This window comes from Nuphar pumila, chromosome 8, assembly GCF_984573655.1.
Source record: "Nuphar pumila chromosome 8, dmNupPumi1.hap1.1, whole genome shotgun sequence".
NCBI lineage: Eukaryota > Viridiplantae > Streptophyta > Magnoliopsida > Nymphaeales > Nymphaeaceae > Nuphar > Nuphar pumila.
In genome coordinates, this window is record NC_143256.1 from 126,835,304 (window position 1) to 126,861,656 (window position 26,353).

Consider the following 26,353-nt stretch of genomic DNA (forward strand, 5'->3'; position numbering starts at 1 on the left):
CAGTAACTGCACTCAGAACGAAGCGATCAATCACACTGCAACCGCAGCACATGAATGATCAAACCCCAGAGAGCATAGCGTATATGAGCATGACGAAGAGATGGAGCACCAGTATGATGGCTATCCACAGCAGGCCCTTGTTCACACAATGTCCGGGAGGCAGTGTTCACCCAAGAATCCGGCCACCGGGGCCAAGAGAATGGTGATACCGACCCCGGCAATGAAGAGAATGAATTGGACGGGGTGCGCCTCGATAAGCTTTTCCTCCACTTCCGCCGGGACTTCCTCACTGTTGCTCGACAGCAGGTAGACGGAGCTAAGGAGTACCAAGCCAGCGGATACCAAGAGGATCCATATCAATTTGCTGAATTCTCCAACACCCATATTTGCCTTACTAACGAGCTTGGTGAGAGAGAGAGAGAGAGAGTAATAATTTGTATAAGAAAAGCAAGGGATCTATAATAATATAGAGAATGACGTGGTCCTAGAAGAAATGACGCATTAAGTGGTAGTTTCCTTGGCTAAAATTTTCAAAACCCCAAACTTTCTGGTATTATTTTGACTTCCCAACAAAGTTTTTGCCTTAAACAAATTACTTAGTTTCTTTGGCTAAAATTTTCAAAACCCCCATGGTATTATTTTGAAAGTCTCAACTTCCCACCAAAGTTTTTGCCTTAAACAAATGACACCAAGTTAGTTAATTCCATAACTTCTATTAATTGTCCCTTACAGGAACTATGCACCATCTCTCTCTATACTAGCATAGTAGGGAAACAGGTTGTGCTTAGTCTGCTTGATATAGCAGTGGACCTTCACTGTATTATTTTTACTCGTTCTTTCGACTTAGTGCATTTAGATGTATGAGTCCTTCATCAGTCATATCAAAAAAAGATTACTCATATTATGTTATTTTTGTTGACGACTTCATTAGATATACATGGATTTATTTTCTAAATTTTAAACTCAAGGTGTTTTCTTTCTTTAAGAAATTTTATATAATGATTAAAAAATCAAATTCTTAATAACATATTTATCCTTATTTCTGATTCGGGAGGCGAATATATATCAAATAATTTTTAAAATTATTTGAAACATTGTATTAGTCATCAAAAGTTTTGCCATAGAACTCTCAAACAAAAATGATTAGTGGAAAGAAAACATAGACATATAATAGAAATTGTTAGGACTTTTCTTATTTATTGACACATTTAAAAAAAAATGGGCCAAAGCCGTATTAACTTCAACCTACTTAATAAATAAAATACTTCCATATTCTTTGCAAAATATCTTTCCCTTTGAAAAACTTTTCAAAATGACTCCTAATTTTAAAATATTATGAATCTTTGAATGTAAGTATTACGTACTTGCTTATAAAAATGATAAACTGTCCCCAAAAGCTATTAAGTGTGTTTTCTTAAGATATGGAGAAAATAAAAAAGGGAATCATTGTTTTGACCTAAAGAACAACAAACTTTATGTCTCTAAAGATGTAACCTTTTTAGAAAATGAAAATAGATTTGATAATAAAGAAATTAAATAAGAAATTGACTATACATTTACATTTGATCTCTTACCAAGACTTGAGAATCTAACAAATTTACCTATTGATGTCTTTGATGCTTATGAACATCCAGTTGTTGATGAAGTATGTTATCAAAATGAAAGACTGATTAAAAATATTCTTGTTTATTCTCGGTGTGAACAAAGTGATCAACCATGTGCTCTTGACAAGTTCACTCAAAATATACCCTTAGAGGGATCTCAACTTAAGAGATATAATCAAATCTCTCTCAACTTTAGAGCATGTTTAATAACTCTTTACTCTTATCATTAACCATCACATTATAAAGATGCCAAAAAATATCTTCATTTGATTGAAGCCAGGGAAAGGAAGGTTGATGCCCTTAGGAGAACCAACACTTGAAAAATAGTTGATCTTTCTCTAGGTAAGAAGCATATAGGATGTAGGTACATGTTTAAAGTCAAGGTCAAAAGTGGCAGATCCCTAAAAATATATAAAACAAGGTTGGTTGCCAAAAAGGTATGCTCAAGAATATAGAGTAGATTATGAAGAAACCTTTGCTCTCATCGCGAGATGACTAGTGTTGACACCTTAATAGTCACTGCCTCCATCAAAAAATGGCTAATTTATCAACTAAATGTTAAAAGTATATTTTTAAATGAAGAACTTTGTCAGAAAGTTTACATGAATCCCCACCAAGAATGAATATTAATGATAAAACTAAAAAAGACTTTGTATGGTCTTAAACAAGCACCTAAGTTTGATATAATAAATTAAGTCATGTTCAGATTGATTTGTGATTTATTTGTTGTTATACTGACACTGCTCTTTTTGTCAAGAAAACAAGTACTAATATTGTGATACTTCTATTATATGTTGATGACATGATCATTACAAAACATGACAAAGGAGTTAATGAAATTAAATATGTTTTAAAGAAAAATTTTGATGTCTTACTTAGGATTTTTTAGATATTTTTTAGGCATTGAGGTTACCTAATCACCTAGAGGATATATCCTTTCCCAAATGAAATCGGTTTTTTATATATTTGCTAAGTTAAGAAATTATGATGAAAAGAAGATGGAGACCCCAGAAGTCATAATGCTAAATTAAGACTAGAAGATGGCATAATTCTCGAAGATCCTACTCCTTATCGCCAATCGATTAGACCACTCACTCACATTTCTATCACTCAACTTAATATCACTCATGTGATTCATGTAACAAGTCAATTTCAACATGCTCCAAACACAGTACACATGAGTGTAGTTATGAGGATTATTCACTATATTAAAAATACAATCTCAAAAAGGCTTTTCTTATCCTTCTCCTCATCATTAGATTTAACTACTTACACTAATGTTGACTGGGGTGATAATCCAAATAATAGAATCTCAACTACTGTTTTTTGTATTTTTTTAGAGGATTTCTTAAATTTTAAAAGTATAAGAAACAATAGAAGGTTTCATTGACTTCAATTAAAGTAGAATATCGAGCCATAAATATGACAATAATGGAGTTTGTATGACTACAGACTCTTCTCCATGATATAGGAGTTTCCATCTGCAAATTTTCGAAGATGTGTTATGACAATAAAAGTGCAATATACATTACAAGCAACCACATATTTCATGAAAGAACAATGCACACTGAGATGGACTGCCATAACTTTTATTGGTCATAACTTTTGATCTGTTGTTTGTTTGAAATGATTTTTGAGTTATTTAGAAAGTGCATGTTGTCTACTTTAACTCAATGAAAAGCTTTAAAACCTTATTTTTTGGCCAAAATTTTACTTGAAATGGATCTAGATATTTTGGACATAAGATATTGACGTTTCAAGAAGATAATCATTTAGACAAAATCCTTAGGATTGTGATTAATCAAAATTAGGGTGTCTATAGAGTTTTTGAAAGGGATATGAGATCTTTGACCCAATTGGATAGCCAATAGGCGGTGAAGCCCACAAATGTTGTCATTATTGGCCTATGTTAAGTAGACGAGGATTCTATTGGCTCAACTAAAATTAGGATTTAGGTTCCCCAAACCTTGGATGAGATTGTGAATCGGATCTATTAAAAAGTGTTGCATAAAAGTTTATCAAAATGAGAAATGTTAGCTTTAAAATGCATGTTATATTAGTCTATAAAGTTTTTTAAAATCAATTTTATTATCTTTTATATATATTCACCTTATTTTGAAAAGCTGGTTTGGTTGTTCAAACGAAGTTTGCAAAAGTGATATCAAATCTATGATGTTATTTTTTGAAAATGTTGTTTTAGAATGTATATTTTCAAAACCTTCATAAACCTAATTATTAAAGTTGTAATTTTAGTTGCTTAGTGGATATATAACTCATTAAATATTATTATTGTTTTTGATAAAAAGTAACAAGAATTTAAGAAAATACTCACAAGATGCCTAACCATAAGAATAGCAAACAATAAGATTCTTAGGATGCCTAACCAAACTTCTTGCCTAATTCTTAACGATTTCATTGTATGTACTTGTCTGATGGAGGTAATGGACAACATACACTAGTTTATTGGTTTAATAATGGAGGGGATCAAAGTATATTGTAAGTCGGATTGAGGATTCATCAATGAACACCAGATGCCTAGTAGGCACTCTAGCAAATACCTAAGAATCCTCTCAAGAACGACTTAAGATAATAATCCAATGGTGAAAGGTTTGCAAAAGGTTGAAGGAGATCACACATAACCTGCGGCGATGAAGTAGACAGGTCTTTGGGAACCATGACAACAAAATTTGGGTCATCAAAGAGGAATTAGAGGGCATTCCAATTGTTATAAAGGGGAAGATGAGGCCATAGCCAAGGAAACTTAGTTTAGAGAATCGATATTTCAAGCTTTATGAGATGAAACATTGTACTGGAGGTAGATATCAAGGATGGATTTGGTTGAATGAAGGCTACTCCAATATATCTTATTTTCACATGCCAGTCTATCAAATTGTTGGGACATCATTGACAATGGCATAATTCAGGCAATCAAATACTAGGGATGGCAGTGGACTGGAGGAAAACAGGCCCTTGCCCTGACTTATCTCGTTTGGACTGGGGATGAAGGACATGAAACAGGGATGGAGGTTAAAATCAAAACCCGTGCGAGTATGGAGGCGGGGATGGATCCACTCCTTGCCTTGTCAATCCTCGCCTTGCCCCGCCCCATCTCATCCCCGATCCTTCTTTAATTAGGGATGGTAATGGACCGAGGGCGAATGAGGCCCCACCTCGTCCTATTTGAACCGGGGATGGATGACATAAAATGAGGATAGAGGTTAAAATCAAGACTCGTGCGAGGATGGAGTGGGGATGGAGGGCAGAATTTTGAGATGTGGTGGGGGGGGAAACCTTGTCCCCCACCCCCGGCGCCGATCCACTGCCATCACTATCAAATACTACTTATGAAAAGGTAAGATAGTGTGAAGCCTCAATCCAATTGGATGACTAGGATTGAATGTACGATGGAACCCATTCTATTTCAAATGATGGGATACATATTCAAGAATGACAAGATTTTGCTGCCATCCTTTTCCAAGAGAGTAGTCTCACCATCCTTGTTTTATGGAAAGGTTGGTAGCAAACCTCAATGAGATACTCTCACATTTTGATAGACATTCAGGTCTGACTGTTGAATCAACCATATCGAGGGAAGATCAGGTGCAATGTGATTGCACACTTTTCATGTACCGTTGCACCTGAACACCCTCCGTTAAAAAAAAAAATTGTAATTACATTGCACCTGATCATTTTCAACCAAATCAGTGGTAATTCCCCCTTAATATTTCAATAGACTTGGCCAACGTTTGGCCAACATTTTAGGGTGGACGTTAGGGGAGTCACCAATTAAATATTGTTTGCAAGTCGTATTAACTATTAAGAGGGATTATTGTGCTCAAATAATAATAAAAAATCCAAAGCAGCTATAAGGATGAAATGCAAAGAACTGATAAAATGTTCCAAATGAAAAGATTAAATGGAAAGAACATGGAATGCAAAAAAATGTATTTATGTCGTTTTGTTTTCGAATACAAGACTTGATCAACCCCAACATGCAGAGTGAAGGAAACTACAAAGATCAGGAGTTGTGATCATTTTTAACTTCTCTGATGTTATTAACAAGTTCACTGATAAAATGTACTTTTTGGTTTTTACGTCTAATGATGATCAAGGATAAACCAAGCTTTGTCTGCAAACACCCCACATATGACCTCGGTCATCTACACCACAACTCTCACTTCATGTAGGTTCGTAGCAAGTAATCTCGATTAGTGATCTCCCCATCACTCACCTTGAAAGCATAATAGTTTTCAAGGACCCATTCATACGAATTATGTTCCTTTTTAAGTTCCCTAAGCATGAAATCGAGGCTGACCACATGATCTTTGATCCACACTTGATTGGAACAATCCATCACCAACCACATCTCTGTGACCTTCTTGGAGTCATTGATGTGGATCAAGGAAAGAACTCCTCCACTTTTATATAATGAATTATAAACACAAAAGTTCGAAGTGTAACAACCAACACTACAAGGATGAGAGTCAACAAAGATGATGTTTCTTACTTCTATAAGCCTATAACGACGATGGCTTTAGTTGAGTAATAACGGTGACATTTATAGGTTGCTCTTAATGTGTGATCCAACACCAGTGATGAATCTCACTAGAACTGAGAACACCACTAGCAGTGACCTACCCTATAACGATGATATTTTTGTGTCGACGTTATAGCTTGTAATGGGAAGAATTAACTCATCGTTATAGTTTATAACAGCGAGAAGTAAATCGCCATTTTAGGCTATGACCGTGACAATTATGTCACCGCTATAGGTTGTAATGATGACATAGTGTTAAGGTCTCTAATGGCGACACCAAAATATTGTCGTTATAGGCTTTAAGCTTGCAAAAATAAATTTTTATATTAGTTAATTTATTATTACAATACATTAAACAAAACAAAAAATACAATTCAAATATATACTTCAAACATCCTAAAACATACATCCATATAAATATAAACATACGCATTTTCAACTTTCTCAAATATTCAATTTCAAACATACATTCAAATATAAACGTATACTTTAAAAAATAAACACAGTTCTTCAACCTCCTCAAACATTCATCCTCTCCAACCCCTTCAAACATACATTCAAATATAAACATACACTTCAAAAAACAAACACACTTCTCTAACCTCCTAAAACATTCATCCTTTCCAACTCCCTCAAGCATTCGACTTCAAATATACATTTAAATATAAACATACACTTCAAAAAACAAACATACTTCTCCAGCCTCATCAAACATTCATCATCTTCAACCCCCTCAAGCATTAACCTTCAAACACACATTTAAATATAAATATACACTTCAAAAAACAAACATACATCATCTTCAAACACCTCCCTTACAACCTCTCCAAACCTACAACAAATACATTTCAAGAATGACTATAATTTGATAATTCAATTATGATAATGTTAATGATAATGATAGCAACATAAAAATTCACTTAGATAACTTATAAATATTTTAATCACGTTACGATTGAAGGCTTAATAATGCTTTCGCCTTTTTCTACACTTACATGAAAATCTGAAAATGTATAAAGATAATATTATGAAAACATCTTTTCACATTCAAGATGATATCAACTTCAATTCAATATATATATAATCATTTTCACATTAACTACAACAGAAAAATATTTAATGCAGGCAAAAAAAAATTTATAAACAGACACGTCCTTAAAACATAATATGACAAAAAAAACTATGACATGTTCATCCAACAAATATAATATGATGGTCTTATCTATGAGAAAATAAGAGAGATCTAGGATGAGAGGTTCTGTCTGAGAGATTCTATGAAAGTCTACATCTGCTATCTGAACTTTTTATTTTCTTTTATGTCTCGCTCTTGGTTTTCTTTCTCTTGCTCTTGGTTTTCTTTCTCTTGCTCAGTTGTTCTCTTAATTGTTGAAACTCTGATTGTGTTGCCTCTGTCTGAGAAGATAGCTCTAAAATATGGGTTTTGCCTTTAGATGAAATGACAAATACACCCATCCCTCTCACATGTCCAAACCGTTCACCGAAGACATTGATAAAGACATCTCGTTGCGACATCGACGAACCTTCTTGTGAAGAATATGTTTTATCACTTTCAATCTTCACATAGTGCAGTTTACTCTGCACAATGCTAATATTTGGTTATCAGTAACTAATGACAATGTACAAAGTAGAATGAATGAATGAATGTGGATTTTATTTCACTGCTACAAAGTGTGAGTTACTTACAAAGGTGTGTTTTACTTCACTGCAGATGAATGCCATGCAATCTAAATGGGCATGCATCTTTTTGTAGAATACACTTGTCGTCGGTTTCTACCCATCTATTTAAGTGTGCAAATAACAAATTTAGAATATATTAAATCAAATATATTTAACACTATACTACTATATGAAAAAAATAAAGTTAGAGAATAAGAAACTTACCCTAGTATAAAACCTATGGATATACGAAGACAATCCACTGATATGTTGAACTGTCTGTTTTGCTTTATTTATAGATTTTTTCTTTGATATCTGTTGTGAACCAAAAAAAGATTAATCAGTTCACAAAAAACTAAAAATTTGAACATTTATTTACTTATCAATATATATCTAATATTTACCGTCCAATAGTCTCTAGTGAAATCGTTGCAAATCTATTTCCATACTTCAAAGTCGACTACCTCAGAAGGATGTTTTGTTGCTTCGTCGTGGTTTTCAAACCTCTTGTAATGTTTGTAAAAACTTTCTCGCACACTTGAGTATGATAGCTAAAACAACGTATCCATGGTAGCACGATGTTCAGTTATATCCTTGTTTAAATCAAACTCTGCCTGCACTAAATTACCACAATATAGTTAGTAATAAATTTTTTTATGGATTAGTTTGTTTATCAAAACATAGTTAGAGAATATACTTATATAAACTTCCTTACACAATACCATCTTCTTGTTCCTTGTGATCTTTATCCACGACTTATGAGTCATGTTGGCCCATTCCTTGATGATGCACGAAATTCTCCTAGAAAATACAAAGGCGCCCTCGCTCACGACTCCTTGTGTCCCATGCTTGATACTTACTGAAGTCTTTCGTTCCTTGATTTGCTTCGAGTGGGCTACACATTTGTTGTTTCCATGTTTGCGCTAAAAAGATTCTATAGTTACTAATTTGTTGTAAGAAACAAATATATATTAATAAAAATTACAGTAATAAATTTTTAATTATACAAAAAAAATAATTGATTAATATTTACCTGAGGCTGTCGTGGACGGCTTTGAAGCTGCAATGACCTGTGGTGTTTAGGGAAACATCTCTTCCTCCATTAAAATATCACCCACATGTGATATAAAGTAGACCTGAATCTCAACAGTGGTTTCAGTCTAAGTCTAGAAAGGATTTCAATAAGGCAAAGTTGAAATCATGTGGTATATGCCCATATGCTCCTCCTCTTCAAGAATGTTGTTTCCTCTACACTCTTTCTCTTCATCTTTTTTATGCTTTTTCTTATGTCGATTCCATCCATTACTTTTACCATCATCGTCCCCATCTTCCTCTCCCTTTGCAACTCTCCCATGCTCTTCTTTGTGTTGTTCCCTTGGCTTAGAAACAAAAAAGAAAAAATGGACAATCTAGCACTTGGTGATTTAGAAAAACTTGGTAATGTCAAGCATTTGTTGATGTCATGCACATGTACTTCCTTGTTCTGGTTGAACTAGAAACTTTCCAAACATAAATGCCTTCCTTTAAATTATAATTTCTAAAACATATTGCTTCAGGCAGTAAATTTGCTATATATATTTTTTCCTTTACACGCAACAGTTTAAACGGACCTGATACATTTGGATATTTGGATATGAATCTGACATGCTATATTTTTTTTTTGGAGTTTGATCCTTCAAGTAAGATTCTGATATGCATTCTCATTATATTTAGACTTGTTTTCTCCATATTCAAATCACTATTTTAGGATGAATGATATCCTGTCCAAATTGAATACTTTTGTTTACATGTAAAAAATTTGATGTTAGCCCTTTTTCCTACTAGATCTAGTATTATCATGTATATTAACCTAGATTCAACCTAAACCTCATTAAATATGATTTAAGATATATCCAGATTCCATACTCAAATTCGAATCTATTGTTTGTGTTTGGATCTGAATATAGGTTTGGCATGTCTAACTTCATTAAATTACCAACTTGGCTCATTACAAGCTTGAGCATAACAGACTCTTCTTGCTTGGCTCATTTACCAGCTTTATTCCATGAAAATTTTGACACTATGTCTCAAAGATACACCTAATTATGAAATTATTCAGTTGATGTTTTTTGTAGTCTAATTAAATGGTCAAATTGTCATAATTCTTTTATGATATTATTTTATAAAAAAAAATATGTAATTATAATCAGGGCTCAACTTTGACCCTAACCTACCCATATTGATAATAACTGGGTTTGGGTTCTCGTTTGGATCAGTTGGGTTAATCATGAAAGGACCCATACTCATCAAAGCATCCAACACCAAATGATTGATTGGCACAGTTCGGTTCTAAATGGAGTTATTTGATTACCTTCCCTAAAATGGAAACCAATTATTCTTCAAGTTGGAATATTTTGGATTTATATTCATTTAAATGGTCAACATATACATATACATTTGAGTTGGATTTAGAAAAGACTTCAAATTAAAAAAGCACTTATAATGGATGATTCAAAATCTGCTCATACCTATTATTTTGGAGGACATAATCATGTAGCTTATACTAAGGCTGATCCAAATCTAAAGATGAAATAAGAAGCTGGTACCAAACAAATAAACCATAGCAGATATCAAGAATCATTAGATAAAGGAGAAACTGATCAAGATAAACTTTCCTGATCAAATCATGTAATCTCCCAAAAGTAAGGAGATCCTTAAGGATCTGTTTGATTGCTTGCCAAGATTGGATAGAACATTAGAACAAAAGAGATAGATGACATATTCTGTTACGTAACAATTGTACTTCACCCAATGTTTGTTTCAACACAAACAAAAGATTGTATTTGTTTTGATATAAAAATTTTAAATATAGAAAGCCCTAATCTAATTAAACTCTAATTTGAAACCCTAAATCAAAAATCACTAATTCAAAAACCTTAATTCGAAAAAAACAAATTCAAACCCTAATTCAAAAATTCCTAATCAAGTCAAACCATAATTTGAAACCCTAAATCGAAACACACTAATTCAAAACCTTAATGCGAAAAAACCTAATTCAAAAAGCCCTAATTAAATAAAACCATAATTTTAAACCCTAAATCGAAAAGCACTAATTCAAAACCTTAATTCAAAAAAACCTAATTCAAACCTTAATTTGAAAACCCTAAATCGAAAAGCCCTAATCGAAAACCCTAAATTAAAAAGCCCTAATACAAACCTTAATTTGGAAATCCCTAATTCAAATCCTAATTAGAGAGAGGCGGGACATGCAATCAAACACACCCGAAGGATCTCATGATTCTCATCATCTTTATAAATGATTCCCACCATTTCTATTTAGTGAAACCTCCTCTATGAGACTATCTCAACCATATGCTTAATCTTGAAATAATTTTGTTGACCTTTTGTTTAACCAGTCCATGAGAAGCATGTTTTGTTTACTAGCCAGCCCTATGTTTGCAACAACCTGAAACGTAATGCTAAACACAAGTCATTATCAACAGATTTGCTTGGGTTTAAATGTTACCCCAAGACTAGATGCTTGATAGAAAATAATAAGAAATTCAAACTTAGGTTTGATGGCTTAATAAAAACAAATGTATATGTCAAGGTTGCTAGACTAGGAAGCGGAAACGAGAAACAATACTACAAGTGGAAGTGATAAGCGATGCATTTTAAAATGTGCAAGAAGTAAGAAGTAAAGAATAAAAAAAACAATAAAAAATTTGAATGAGAATAAAAATGAAACACAAATAAAAACTAAAATAAAAGTGACTATCCTTAATTTTCATGATTTTTTTAAGTGTAAAAATCTAAAAATAATAACTTTCAAATTAGATAAAACACATGAAAGTGAGTAAGAAGCGTAACCAAGAGTTTTCACAATAGTACTAAAAGTGTCAAACCATACTCGAGAAGCCTACTTAAAACTGTAAACAACCTTTCTTAGTCTCAACACATAAGAGTTTGGGTTTCCTTTTGAATACCTAGGTGAATGCTTTATATACACTTCTTCACGTAGGTCCTTACGTAAGAACACATTTTTAACAACTAACTAAAACAAACTCAAGACAATTCAAATAGTTTTCATCCTTTGGTCCAAAAGGACTGCAAATTTCATCAAAGTCCAAGCCATGTTTTTGTGTATACCCCTTTGCCATGAGTCTAGCTTTAAAACGTTCAATGCTGCCATCGAACCTTCGTTTAATTTTATATACCCATTGACACCCAACAACATTTTTTTTTATAGCTTGTGAACCATTTTTTCATGTATGAAAAATGGAATGATTTCATCATTAATTGCTTTTGTCCAATGAAAATCAAGGCTTGCCTCAACAAAAGGCTTGGGCTATTGAACATGTGCAAGGGCTGTAGCATGTGTAGAAATCTATTAAAAAGGATTCATAGCTTACCCATCTAGATGGTAGATTTCTCACTCAAGTACTCATACAAGTGGGAGTATCTGTTGAAGGTCGTAAGTTTGGATTATCATGAGTTGAAGCCATAGCTATAAGACTAACATCTATGGAGACTCATGTGAGATAGTTAGGCGATGTTTCTATGGGCTGCTGTTGGTCCGAAATGAGAGAAAGAACAACATCATGTGGCGGCATCGTGATGCCATTGTTGATTGATATGCTGGTTTTCTTGTAACATAAACCTGGCCAAAAAAGGGAAACATACTTGTCTTTGGTGTGCGAGAATCCAGATCAACAATCGTGCTGGGTGAAGATGGAACAACATCATGATTTCTTGCACTCGATATTGTATCTTAGGAAAGCCGAGACGACTGGAAGAGATCAGAATTGAATGGTTTCTGCTGGCTGCCACATATATGTGTTAAGTGATATGCATAATTCAATATATATGTATATATAACTATAATTAATAATGTAATTAGGGTGCCCATTATAGGCATTTTGGTCATTTTATACATGTTAGAAAATATGTTTTTTTATTTTTATTTTTGTATTTTATCTCTTTATGTAAGGGCATTTTTGTATAATGCCTCTATATAGTGGTTGGGAGTACTCCCAACGGTCTCACAAATGGGACTGTTGTGAGCCTTCCAACGTCTATTTGGAGGCTCTCTCTTGACCTTTTCTTGTCTATAAATAAGGGTTCAAGGCCCCTTGCATTAGTAAGGGTTTTTGAATCTTCTTGATGAATAAATTCAGTATTTTTAAGTGTTGTATCTCTTTTGATATTGTAAGTACCCTTGTGCTTGTATAAGCCTTAAAACTTTTTGGATTATCCTATAGTAGATTTGTGCATGCACATTTTGTGATTATGTCCTGTGATTTGTACCTTTTGAGTGAGGTGTGTGAAGACTCTTTGTTTCATTTCATAGTATCGGAGCGAGGGTGTTCTTAGACCTTTGAAGTGTGATTATAACGTGATTGTGATGCCCAAAAAAATATGTTGTCTACAAAGCCCTATAGGGTCCGGGTATGGTGATAAATAAGAAGACCCAATTAAGACCGGGGTTCATACCCGAAGGTCTGATTAATACATGGATCTGGGTATAGTTTGTGAAATTTTATACCGCAACTTGATTTTTGATTAAGACCCACAAATTTTCAATATAAAAATAATAAAAAATATTATTTTACCGGGTATGGTCCGAGTCTGGTTCATGTAGTTCTTATCGGGTCCGGGCATGGTTTCTCTTATAGTAGACCCAATTAAACCTGGGTGAGGACCCGATACCATACACAAAACCAGGTCCAAGTCTGGTTCCGCCTGGGTCTGAACCAAACCCGACCCGTTGACACCCCTAATTGAGAGTGGGGGGTGCAATTGGATGGAGCTTGGCTGAACATTGATCCGAAACCAACATTTTGTTTAGGGATACAAATCCTTAAGCAAGATCGGAATGTAAACTTAGATTGGACTCAGATTTGCATAGTCAGATATATGTCCAGATTTGGATCAGTATTTTATGTTGTTCAATGCACCAATTTGGATCAAATGATATTTATTTGTACTTTTTACATCTAAAAAACTTGTTTTTCGTCTCCTTTCATCGGATCCAGTATTAACATATATTTCTAAGTGCTGACTGACCCCTACATCATCGGATCTCATTTATACGTGGGGTCAGTTTTGAATCTGTCGTACACAAGTCAGATATGGATTTTGGATCAAGTAGCTTTATCCGTTCTGTTTGATGTGATCCCTACTTATGACTAAGGTGGACATCCAACACATTATTCTTTGATATGAATCTTAAAGAGAGATGCGAATCAAGTATTATCCAAATTGTATCACATCCATTTCTTCCCAAGCTTGGACTGCAGGTGTAAATGAATCAAATATTGCTTCTCTGATCAGAATGTAGCACATTACATGGACCCAAATAAGATCCGACGAATGCATATTTTGATAAGAATCCCATTTACATGATCCACCTTTTTCAGATTCATACTCGAGTTTGGACTGGGGCTTCATGTCAGATCTAAATTTTGATCCATTCAGAAAATTTTTTATGTGGAATAAAATACCATGTTTTAAACCTTTTTTTATCAGATCCAGAATGATGATTTTGATCTCGGATGCACAATCAAGTCTTCCACATCAAATCTAATTTTGGATCCGAATCCATGTTCAGTCTTGGTACCCGTATCAGGATTTGGGTCCAGATCAAGCAGAACTCCAACCCTTTTTTCGATCCGTTTAGACCCCTACCAAAACTCAGAGGCCCATTTATCAACCCACGCAACCAAAAATCCATATCTAGAGAGAGAGAAACCCTAAAAAAGCCCCATAAATACACGTGGCCCATGGGGGAGAGAGAAGAGAAAAGAGGGAGAGAGAATTAGGGTTTTTCTCTCTCTTGATAGCGTTGGAAGAGGGGAGAGGTAAGCAAAAGAAATGAGGGGTGGGTAAATAAATAATAAACAATAAATATAAATAAATAAAATAAAAGAATAAGAAGAACAAAAAAAAGAAAAAAATATCCGGTGTTGGAGGTGGAGCCGTGGTGCTATTTGAATCACCTCTTCACCACCAAACAACCCCCTCTTTCTCCAAAACGCCCCACCTCCCCCCGGCGGCTCCCCTTCCCTCTCTTTTTCTCTCCACTGCCCCCACCCTTTCTCTCTCTAGGCACCACCCTGTATTTTGTATCCCTGTAGAGAGAGAAAGAGGGAGGACCATCTTCACCACCATGGCGGCCGTGGCTCCTGCTCCTGACCGTATCCTTTTTTTCCCTTCTTCATCTGGATACACCCTTTCCCATCGTTTTTTTTCGTTTTGGAGATGTTCCTGCGTGTTTTTCGCCGGTTTTGCTTGTTATTTTTGCGGGTTTTGTTGGAGTTTATGTTTAGATCGGATAACTCATCCAATCCTCAGTTTGGCGGTTTTGTTGGGTGTATGTGTTTGGTGGTGTCGTTGGGGGTTTGACGGATTTTTGTTTCTGAGATTACTTTGTCATGGTTTTGCTGTATGTGGGGGCGTTTTGCTTGTGGAGTGTCGGGGTTTTTCTGATGGATTTGCTAGGGTTTTGATGCAGAGATCGGAGTACTGGTAATTGTATTCGAGTTTGGTTTTGATGGGTTGCTGGTGATTGGTTGATCGTATAGATTCTGCTTTTTAATGTTGTTTATGGGGTCTGTTTCGTTTGGGGATTTGTGGATTTTGCTAGAGTTTATGTTTAAATCGTAAGTGATTGATGTGTTGGAGTTTGGTGTTGTTGGTGCTTGGTTTTGATGGGTTTCTAGTGCTTATTAGCCAATAACTTGTTTATTTCAATATTTTTTCAGCTGCTCGGCTGTGAAGGCTGGTTCGAAAAATTTATTGGGTTTGATGGGTTTTGCTAGAGTTTATATTTAAATCAGAGAACTCATAAATAGACTGGCCTCTCGTTGTTTATTATGTTTTTTTTGGGTCTTTAGTGCTTTGTTGTTGATTTCTAGTTTTTTATATTTATTCTTTTCCAGGTCTGCAATTATGGTTATGTGTGTTTAGATTCGATGGGTTTTTACTAGGGCTTAAGCCTTATCCAGGCAAATAGTAAGTCCTTGTCTTGGTTTTGTTGTGGGATAGGGTTTCATGGTCTTTAATTGTTCTTATAGGTCTTTCCAGGAATTGTTGCCTCATGTTTTTCCTTGTATCAGAAATGTTTGATTACTGTGTTTAGTTATGATGGGTGAGAAAGATTGACATGGTACAAGTAGAAGGAACTAGAAAGAGAGGAAGACCACTGAAGACTTGGAAGGAGGCAGTTAAAGGTGACATGAAGGATTGTAAAGTAACCAAAGTTGTAGCTCTAGATAGACAGTAATGGAGAAATAGGACTCGCAAAGCCGACCCCATTTTGTTGTGATAAGGCTTGATGATGATGATGATGATACATGACTTGGTGACTAGATCAGGAAACCGAACATAGTTATGACCAGTGGTACTTCTGCTTCAAGTTTTTTTTCCTCGTCCTAGAATGTCTAGATCAAGCTAATTATGGAACTTGGACCCTGGTAGTTTGGTAGAGTTTGATAGATTGGTTTGGTTTGATTTTATGGGGATTTCCATTTGATAGTTTGATGGATTTTTGGTATAGTGTGTGACAAGGTCTGAAATTGGTTGAAACTTGTCTAGGTAAGTTAGTGTTCGATATACCACACTTGTATGTACTGTGTTTATTTTATATTGGTACAGTTGGCTGGAATTTGGGTTGCGCTGCCATATTTGCATTTTGACCAATTTTTGTTGTTGTTTTCATTGTTCTCTTCTTGTTTTGAAGCTGGAGTTTGTTAGGCTTTTCTTGTGATTTTTTTATTTTTTCGTAGATTCTGAACTTTACTAGTGAGTTTAGAAGATCAAGTCATTTGGCTAGTAGGCCAGATGAAGGGTTTTCATGATCCAGATGTTTTGTGGGTTCTTTCCTGCTTCAAAGGAAGTTTCTGTATGGCCGTATCACAGTGGTTGCTCAGTTTCTTAGTGTTACATGTGTTTGAGATTTAGCGATTTCTTTGTGTTTGCAAAATTCTTTCTTGTTTCCCTGGTGCCCTTCTTAGGTTGTCCACAAAAGGTTGGTTTATTGTATTGTTTCTGTAGTTTGTGCTAGAGTACTATGTTTTACTTGGAGAACTTGCGTTCATTGGTTTGTTTAGGGATTTCTATTTCCTTCTATGTGATAAGATGTTTTTGGCAAGATGCATTTCTTTTCCTTGACCATGTTGACTTCAGAAGCTTCGGATTTACTTAAGAATTTGTCATTAGATTCACAACCGAAGCCTCCAGAGATTCCAGAACCAACAAAAAAGGTAATTTTTGATCCGCAATATGTAACATTGTTATCGAGAATTGTTGTTTGATTCATTTTTATCAAATCTAATTATCGCATCATTCGTTCAGATGCTTGTTTATGTGTACTTTGGAACATGTTAGTAATTTCTCAATTGCTTTTCAGTTTCTTGGTTCTGTCAAGATCAATCATGCATTTATTCATTTATTTATGTTTTCTGCAGCCATCTTCTGTTAAGTATGATGCTGGTGAAGTTGGAAATGCACCAAATCCTATGGGTGATCGGTCTACCACACCCATCCTTCAGGAGTTTATGGATCCTAATATGTATTACATGCCTAATGGATATGCTTCTACCGCATATTATTATGGAGGTATACTTTAGACTTTTTAGTTTGTTTTGTTTTGCATTGTAGGTGGTGTTAGGTCAGTTTGATTGTAAATACTGATGTTAATTTGACTGTTTATCTCTTAATTGTTTAGGATATGATGGTCCAATAAATGAGTGGGAGGATTATCCTAGATATGTCAATTCTGATGGAGTTGAGATGCCGCCTCCTGTAAGTGTGCTTCCCCTTCATCCTGTCTTATGTTTGGTAAGTCCTACTGCCTGTGCCTTTACATTGATCCCTTATTTTTTTTAATTACAGGGGGTTTATGGAGACAATGGAACTATGATGTATCACCCTGGATATGGTTACCCTCCTTATGGTGCATATTCTCCAGGTGGTTCGTCAGTTCCAACTATGGGACCAGATGGGCAGCTTTATAGTCCTCAGCCTTACCAATATGCAGCTCCATACTACCAGCAGCCTAACCCATCTGCTGGTCAATATAATTCTAATAATCATGTTCCAGTGTCGAATGGAGAGGTTTCTACATCTGTTGCACCTGACCAGGGAACGGTGCCGGCAGGATCGGCTAATGGGACTTCCAACGGAGTAGCAAATGGCAGTGCAAATGGGAGTCATGGAGCACCACCATCCAAGCCCAACAATCAGCCATCATCAACCGTGAATTCAAATGGTTTGTATGGGAGGGGTATTTTGCCAAGTTATCAGGATCCCCGGTTCAGCTTTGAGGGGATGCGATCAGCAGGTTGGCTCGATGGGCCTGTTTACTCCGATGGACAGTGTAGACCTGCAACAAGTGGCCCCTTGTCTTCTTCAGGGTCTCAGTCAGTTACAGGAACTAGAAACCAGAATAGCCGGCCGCTTCCTCATCTGATGGTATTCCTTTGATGTATTTGGCTTCTTTTGCATTCTTCATTTCGGACAAATATTTTATTATACCAGTGATTTCCAGGAACATGCTCATCCTGTTTGCAGTCATTTGTTTTGAGATTTGATTTCTTTTCAAACTTTCTATTCTTATTTATTGTGGTAATTTTTTATTGGTTAAACAAGTTGTTACTGCAGTTTCTCATGTCTGCAATTCAATGCCAGACATCTTTGATCTAGTTGTCTTGATCTTTAATTGATTTTAGATGTCCTTTGAAACCAAACGGATGCAGTGCTTTGTTTTCTGGCACATATTTACTTCTCTTCTTGATATAGAGTCATGTAATTTTACTGCCATTTGAGTCCAGTCTGCAGAGACTCATTGTTCTTCTTGCCTCTTGTGAATGTTCAACCCTTTTTTTGTTTTTTCAAGGGACCATCTTTCTTGTGTTCAGGGTTTGCATCCTTCAGGACCAACTTCTGGCGTGGCCCCGGCTTCTGCCTTCATGAACAGAATGTATCCTAACAGCAGAGTATACAATCACAGCACTGGCACGTTGAGAGTTCCTCAAGTTTATGGCTCAAACGGTTATGACTCCAGAGCAAATGGGCGGGGTTGGATGCCTATTGATAATAAATACAAGCCTAGAGGACGTGGGAATGGATTTTTCTATTATGGCAATGAAAACATGGATGCACTGAATGAGCAGAACAAGGGACCAAGAGCTTCTCGATTTAGGAACCAAAGAGGTTTCCCTTCTGGTGTCACATTAGCAGTGAAGGGCCAGAACATCACTCTGAATGGGACCTCAGAAGATTCCAGTAAGACTCCAGACAGAGATCAGTACAACCAACCGGAATTCGTTACCAATTTCTCGGATGCAAAGTTTTTTGTTATCAAGTCATATAGTGAGGATGACGTGCACAAAAGTATCAAGTACAATGTCTGGGCCAGTACTCCAAATGGTAACAAAAAGCTTGATGCTGCTTATCAAGAGGCCAGTGAGAAAGCCAGTGGCTGTCCCGTCTTCTTATTGTTCTCTGTAAGTATGGGATTTCCTTTACTCTCCTCACGTGTGCTTCAATGAATGTAACACTTCTCCTTTGTTTAGCTGCTTGCATAACTTGTGATAGTTAACTCTGTTGTAGGTGAACACAAGTGGGCAATTCTGTGGCTTGGCAGAGATGGTTGGTCCGGTTGATTTTAACAAAACTCTGGACTATTGGCAGCAAGATAAGTGGAATGGTTGTTTTCCTGTCAAGTGGCATATCATAAAGGATATCCCTAACAGTTTGCTGAAACACATTACTCTAGAGAACAATGACAACAAGCCTGTAACAAACAGCAGAGACACTCAGGAGGTAACCCTTTATTTTCAAAACTGTCAGCCTTTGTCAGTTTGTGGGTTTTTTGTTCTTCTTGGGTTGTATGCCAGTTTTTAGTTGCATAGAAATCTGGCAATGTATTTTGATTCTGACTTCATTGCACTATATCTCTACAGGTGAAATTTGAGCAGGGGCTTGAGATACTCAAGATATTCAAGGAAAATGTCTCTAAGACTTGCATATTGGATGATTTTGGATTTTATGAGGGCCGTCAGAAGCAAATGCAGGAGAGCCGAGCCAAGTTACAGCAGCTGAAGCAGATTCAAAAACCAGTATTGTTTTCTTTTCCTCTCATATTGCAATGTTGTTTTTAAAGTTTTGAGTTGGCCTTGTCAAGTTCTTTGTTTATGGAAAATTGATTGAAAAATGGGTTTCTTCTTTTTCTTTTCCTGGAGAGAGCGAGCAAAGAAATACAATCACCACAATTGTGATTTAGAGCTTGACTTTCTTACATGGTTCTAAGATTTCAACATTTATTGTTAGATCATGGCATATCATTGCAATACCATCACATTTAAGATTTTCAGAGTAGTCCGTAGTAATTTTGCAGTTTTGAGTACATTTAGTTTGGTCAAGTTCTGCCGAGTTCTGCTAGTATTTACTCGCATTGTTTTCCAGATATGGGATGGAAAACTAAATGAGGGTAGCACTGAGGATAAAGATGGAACAAAACCAAAATCCTTGAAGCCTACAGAACCAGTAACGATTCTTCAGAAAGAATCCACCCAGGGTCTTGTTCAGAGAAAGGCATCAGATGAGAATGGCTTGGTTGCAGGAGCTGGGGATGTCACGAATGGTGCTAAACCAGCAACCGAGAAGAGGATACCAAACGGAGGTGCCAATTGTTGCTAGTCTTGCTCAGTAGACTTTTCAAGCTGTAGCTGCACTGCCTCTGTAATTTCAGCACCTTTGAGTTCTGTAGCCGCAGAAAAGTACAGAAAGAAGTTTTGCTGGTTTAGATAATATAGCTTACACTGGTGATACTGGCTGAAGATCCAGGGATGCATAGTTCTGCAAGCAATAAAAGTGGATTAAACCCCATATAAAAATATAATTTTGTGGGTAAGCCAATATAATGTCTCAGTGTTAGCTGTTTAGTTCTGCCAAAGATATTTACCTTCTCTTGTGGTAGTTCCTTTTTTTTTCCTTCGCTTCTTTTTAGTCCATTTTCTTGCAATAGCCAATAGAGACTTGTGGTGGCATAGGGCAATCTAGAAGATTGGATCTAACTAGGTCATATTTAGTGGTTTGGGATATCTTCTGATTTTACTTTTCTTCTTTTTCTTCCCTCTTCTTTTCTGTTTTATGCCTCTCTTTTGTATCTACATCTTCGTTTGAACCTTTGTATCTTGGAAAGAAACCAGTGGAATTATTGTGATAGAGCAGCTGAAAAGCACTAGTTTTTCTATGAAAGTTTTTGGCTTCTGATGATGTGTGGTAGTCATTTTCTTTTCCCGTGTAATTCTTCGACCATTGCTGGTTTGCACATAATCTTACACAAGCATTTGTTGGTCAGTCGAGATACTGTGTATTCATAAGTTTCTTTGGGATGTGGGACGTAACTCAACTGAGTCTCATGCCTTCTGAAGATTGAGGCTCAGGGACTTGCTCAGTTCCTTGATTGCCCTTGTTTTACTTTCCCTCTTTTTGGTCTTAATAACACTTCCAATCATATTGGAAGATATGGTGCTTACCAAGGAGGAGATGCATGTTTTCCAATGTCAACAAAAAATAATTAACTTCCAGCTTTGATATTTTTTCATGTCGATTGGACAAAATTTATGGGTTTCATCAGATCCCTTTCTAGTGGTTGGGGATTGATAATGATTTTCTTTAGATGCTTACCGAAATTTATGGGTTTTGACACTCCTTTTCCGGAGTTTTTACTCTGGTGTTGGTTAGTAGCTTAGATTATTATTTTCTTGAGAGAGTCTGTAATTTATGACTGGCATGGAAACTTCTGAGTGAAAAATTAATCATTATTTTCTTGCCTCCTGAAACCATGGTTACTGCAAGCTTCTACCTATGTTGGAATGCTCGATTTTTGAATTTGTATTGAGGCATGTTATTGATGTAGATGTCTACTTGGCTTGAACTGGGTCCGTCTAGCCGATAAGTTAGATTAGGGTCCCACCACTGAATCAAATCTAGCAGTCTTTTGAACTTGAGCGCGAGCTTGCACCGTTTCGACTAGATTTTGTGGTGTCTGAGGACCAGTGAATTGCTTGCTTGATGAAGTTTGCGATTACCGAGGTACGAAGCTGGATGGTCAGTTTGATCGTATTGAATTTGGTGGAGCATAATCGGTTTAATGTGGTATATTACCGGGTCTGTCTGGTTATTTTGCTCCATGTAAGAATTGAAGCTCTCCATAAACGAAAAGTATGAGAGTATTCGAGGTCACTGTTACCTTCATTAGCAGTACCTTTCATGCCAATCTGGTCAAAGGCCAACTTTGCCTCCTGTATTCAAATGACAAAATATGGGCCTTTGAGCTCCCTTTATTTTTGTATCTCGGCGTTGGTCTTACACACTGGAAACACTTTTATTTTCTGACTTAGTTTGCTATTACAAACCTTAGCAATGATACAGACATGACCAACTTCTTGCGTTTTGACTGATGTATCTACTGTTCTCCAGGTTTGGTATTTGGCTAGCATTTCATCTATGATCCTTGTGCATTTGTTACAAGCAAAGTGCAACGGGACACTGCTTCAAAGGGTTTGGCGCAGTGGGACGGGGCCTGGCTGCTAGTCGGTCCGTCAGGGTTCCATTCCCACTGGACATCAGCCCCTTGCATTAAAGCCAAAGCAAGGTGACTGCCTGGGGGCTAGGTGTGTGCCATGGGTTTCTGATTCTGAGGGTGGTTTCCCCTTCACTCATGGAAAGAAAAAAGCACAATGGAACACGTTCAAACAATTCCACATTGTAAGAGCTATACGTCCATTGAGAGAGAGAGAGAGAGAGAGAGAGAGAGAGAGAGAGAGAGCTGTCAATAGGTGTGACCCATCAAGGTGTTACCTATACCCGCCTAAATAACTAGTTGCTAGGTTCGGGTTTTGTCTGATTAATAAAATGAAATGTGAAACCCGGATCCATATAATTGAAGGCACTTATTTTCATTAAAAATACATATAAAATACTCAAGTCATTTCAGACCAAGGTTTGGGTATCGGACAAAATTATAACTTAAACCCAGCTCACATATTGCTCGAGTGGGCTTCAGGCCAACCTGAATAATGGTCGGTCTTTGGGTGTTCTGGTTCGGGACACGTACCCTGTGCAAAATTGATCTGTTGGCAACCCTAAATGTGAACCTTCTGTTTTTTTTTTTCGTTTTGGTTAGATCAAGGGGAAACTTAACCTTTATAGATTAAACATTGGCAAGCCTCCTGTTAGTAAATCCCTTGAGGCCCAAGAGTACACCCAACCTCGACCTTCATCATAAAGGATGTCTCTTCTAGCGTCCACCAAGTTCAACAATTGACGACCACTACGAGAGAGAGAGAGAGAGAGAGAGCATAAACTTTGGTGGCTGCATGATTGACTTGCAAAGATGGAAGAGAGAATGAAAGTATCATGATAAGGCAATTCAAATGTAGAGGGTAGGCTCCATCTTTCATGAGGCCGACAAAAAGTATTGTTCCACCACATATTATGAGGGTAATCATGCAAACCTCAATATGAGGGGTTTGAGATGAATCGCGTAATAATTGTGGTTGATACTGCTAGCACTTAATATATTCATATTAAAAAAAATGCAAAGCAATTCACAATCCGGCTTTAGCTCAGTTGGTAGAGCGGAGGACTGTAGTAGGTCGCTGTCATCCTTAGGTCGCTGGTTCGAATCCGGCAAGCCGGATTCATTTTACTGCTTTTATTATGCCATTTTTTCCCTGATCGATTTGTTCGTTAATTCCGGAACTTGGATACTAAACTACAATGGTTGTTGTACCAAGTTCGGGATTTTGAATTCCTTCCCATTTAATTAGTATAGGAATTCAAAGCAAAATCGAGAACTTTTAATATATTATAAATAAATAAAAAAGCAAATAAAAAATAAAAAATGGTGTTTCCGTGTCCTATTTTCCATTTTTTTTTCTAACTCGCGCATTGAGCTCACAGTGCACGTTGGGCATAACAGTATCTTTGTGACATAGGTCTTTTGTGATTCACACAAAACATCAAGGTTCACTGTTCATTGCAATTATGTTTTAGAAACAACTGTTCATGGCAACTAGGTTTTACTCTTGGCTGCATATTAGAGAGATGATGAACCACAATGGGGTCGCCGCGTGGCCGGGGGTGGTTGTGAGGGCATTTTTATGAAGACTCCGGATCAAACCCCGCTGGTGCATGGTGTGTCCGTAGCTTTCAGAGGTGGGTCACGTACGGTAGGATAATGGTCATGGGGGCCCCACCTCGGTTTTCTTTATCATAAAAAAAGAAGATAATGATTAATGAACCATATTTCAAAGCTAATGCAAGTGCATCTGGATCAATGCAACGAACACTAGAGGGGGGTGAATAGTGCTTTTAATTTTCGTCTTTGAAATTTGAATACTGCAAAGCAATCACAAATAAAGAACACAAGAATTTTATCCTTGTATCACCACAAGATCAAACAAACCAAAACCGGTCCTATTTTCAGCAACAACCCTGCTGAAAGCAAACTTCTCCTTTAAACAAAAAAGATTATGTCCTTTTACAGAAAAACTGAAATAATCAACTTACAATCAACCTATGAGCCTTTCTTATGAATGTAAATAGAGTATAATAGACTTCTAGGCCTGCTGAAATACTCAACTCACGATTTCACTAACTCAAAAAAGGAATTGAAGTGAAAAACTAGAGTAAAAATACCCAGTGAGAGAAAATAAATACTTGAATGAATACGAGTGAAAAACAAAGAATTTGATGTTTTTCTTGATGATTTTGAGTGTAGATCTCATTCTTATTTATAGCTAAAGAATTCAAGACGTTGGTAGTAAGAAGGGGGTGTCAAACTGAGTTTTCTGAACAATAAAAAATGTTTGAAAAATGAAAGAACGCAACTTCTGAAAGTTTCAAAAAATGGCTATATTAGTCGACTGTAATTAAATATTAGTAGACTGACAGTTAAAGTCAGTCGACTACTGTATCTAACCGACCAAATTTAAATTCTAGTTTTTGAAACTTACTCAACTAAAGAAAAGTTAGTCGACTGATAAAAATCTTTAATAGACTGAAAAAACTTTTAGTTGACTCTTGCTAAATTTTTTCGAAAATGAACATTCTGGCCGATCGACTAAGAAAACTTTCAGTCGACTTTTATTAAACTTTCCAGAAATTGAACTCTTGGGTCGATCGACTAATGAGTCTATTGGTCAACTGATAAACCTGAAAATGTGGGTAAAGAGCTTTCTAAAATGATTTTTTGCCCAAGAGTTCTTTTAGAAAAGTTTTTCTTAAGTATTTTTAGGTGAAATGCAAGTAAGATATGCAATCAAAGTAAGGCTATTACAAGAATCTAAGACTTTTAAAGAGATTTACATTTGCACACTTGTCTTCACAGATTCTTCAACGAATTCTTCAATTCTTTTTATCTTTCTTTATTGCCTTAGCTAAAATTCAGTTGTTCCAGTTGTTCATCATCAAAATCTTATACTTGAATTATCGTGTACAACTTCCTTGTCTTAACAATCTCGCTTTTTTTTATGATGACAAACTAGTCACAGATAGAGCATTGATAAACAAATAAAAAACTTACTCCCCTTATCAATATGCTGTCAAAACATAAGAAGTTAGCATAATATCAACACATAATGTTTTTCTTCTCATGCATATTGGTTTGCTTCTCTCCATTTGTCATGATCAAAAGAAGTAGGTAGATGATCATGCATTTATTTTAGAATATAAATCATATTAATTCATGCATGATCCGATGAATAATCACATTAAAATCTCAAGTTTATCGTTTGTTTCGAGAAATCATGCGAAAAAGATAAAAATCGGAAAAAGCATAAATTGAGAGTTAATTTGGCGATTTAGGTCATTTAGGAAATAGTTAGTGATATTTTCTTTAGGATTTAGATTTTTAATTCAAAAAAATAAACCGATGAAATAGTTTTTTTTAGAAAGTCTTATTAGTGTAGTAAATAGTATAGGTCTTTGAAGTTTTTAGAAAACATTTTTGTAGAAAACCTTTTTTTGGAATTTTTGTAAAATAGTAGGAGTTAGCATTAATAGTAGCAAACTCTCTCCTCTCTTTAAATATCCTACGCATGGGATTGAGAGAAGGGTCCCCTTTTGCAAAAACGTATTCCCTTCTTTTCTCAAACCCTCTCGCCCACCGGCTCTCCTCCTCCCTTCTTCTTCTCCCTTTTCTTTCTCTCAACCCTTCTCTCGCCGGTGGATCTCTCCTCAACTGGCGTCGTTAATGCAAATGAGCGGCCTCTCTCTTCTTAACCCTTCCATCGGAGGAGAATCATGGTTTGTCTCTTCTCCCCTATCTCTGTAGCTTTGGATCACAACATCACATGCATATTTCTTGTTTTTCTGCATTTTCATCACATATAGCATAGTTTAAATTCATGTATTCCATTTTAAATAGAGTACAATAGTTTTAGTAGTTGTAATTTTTTTTCTTTCTTTCTGTTGCTGTGAGGATCACGCAAGGCTTGCATGATCGAGCCTGCTAGATGTTATATAAAGAAGAAAATTTTTT

General features: G+C 36.0%; 1 protein-coding gene and 1 non-coding gene across 2 annotated transcripts; both read left to right on the plus strand.

Annotated features, from left to right (window-relative positions):
* The first annotated feature begins 14,820 nt into the window (after positions 1-14,820).
* LOC149830685 (YTH domain-containing protein ECT4-like) lies at positions 14,821-21,075 on the plus strand. The gene is made up of 9 exons (XM_090016702.1): positions 14,821-14,993; positions 16,984-17,060; positions 17,265-17,415; positions 17,525-17,601; positions 17,692-18,270; positions 18,717-19,304; positions 19,411-19,623; positions 19,764-19,919; positions 20,266-21,075. Exons 1-9 carry the CDS (start codon positions 14,966-14,968, stop codon positions 20,497-20,499), a joined length of 2,103 nt encoding a protein of 700 aa, XP_089872828.1. The 5' UTR covers positions 14,821-14,965; the 3' UTR covers positions 20,500-21,075.
* Positions 21,076-23,424: 2,349 nt separating this feature from the next.
* TRNAY-GUA (transfer RNA tyrosine (anticodon GUA)) lies at positions 23,425-23,509 on the plus strand. The gene is given in 2 exon segments: positions 23,425-23,461; positions 23,474-23,509. It is a non-coding gene; the product is annotated as a tRNA-Tyr (tRNA).
* The last annotated feature ends 2,844 nt before the right edge of the window (positions 23,510-26,353 follow it).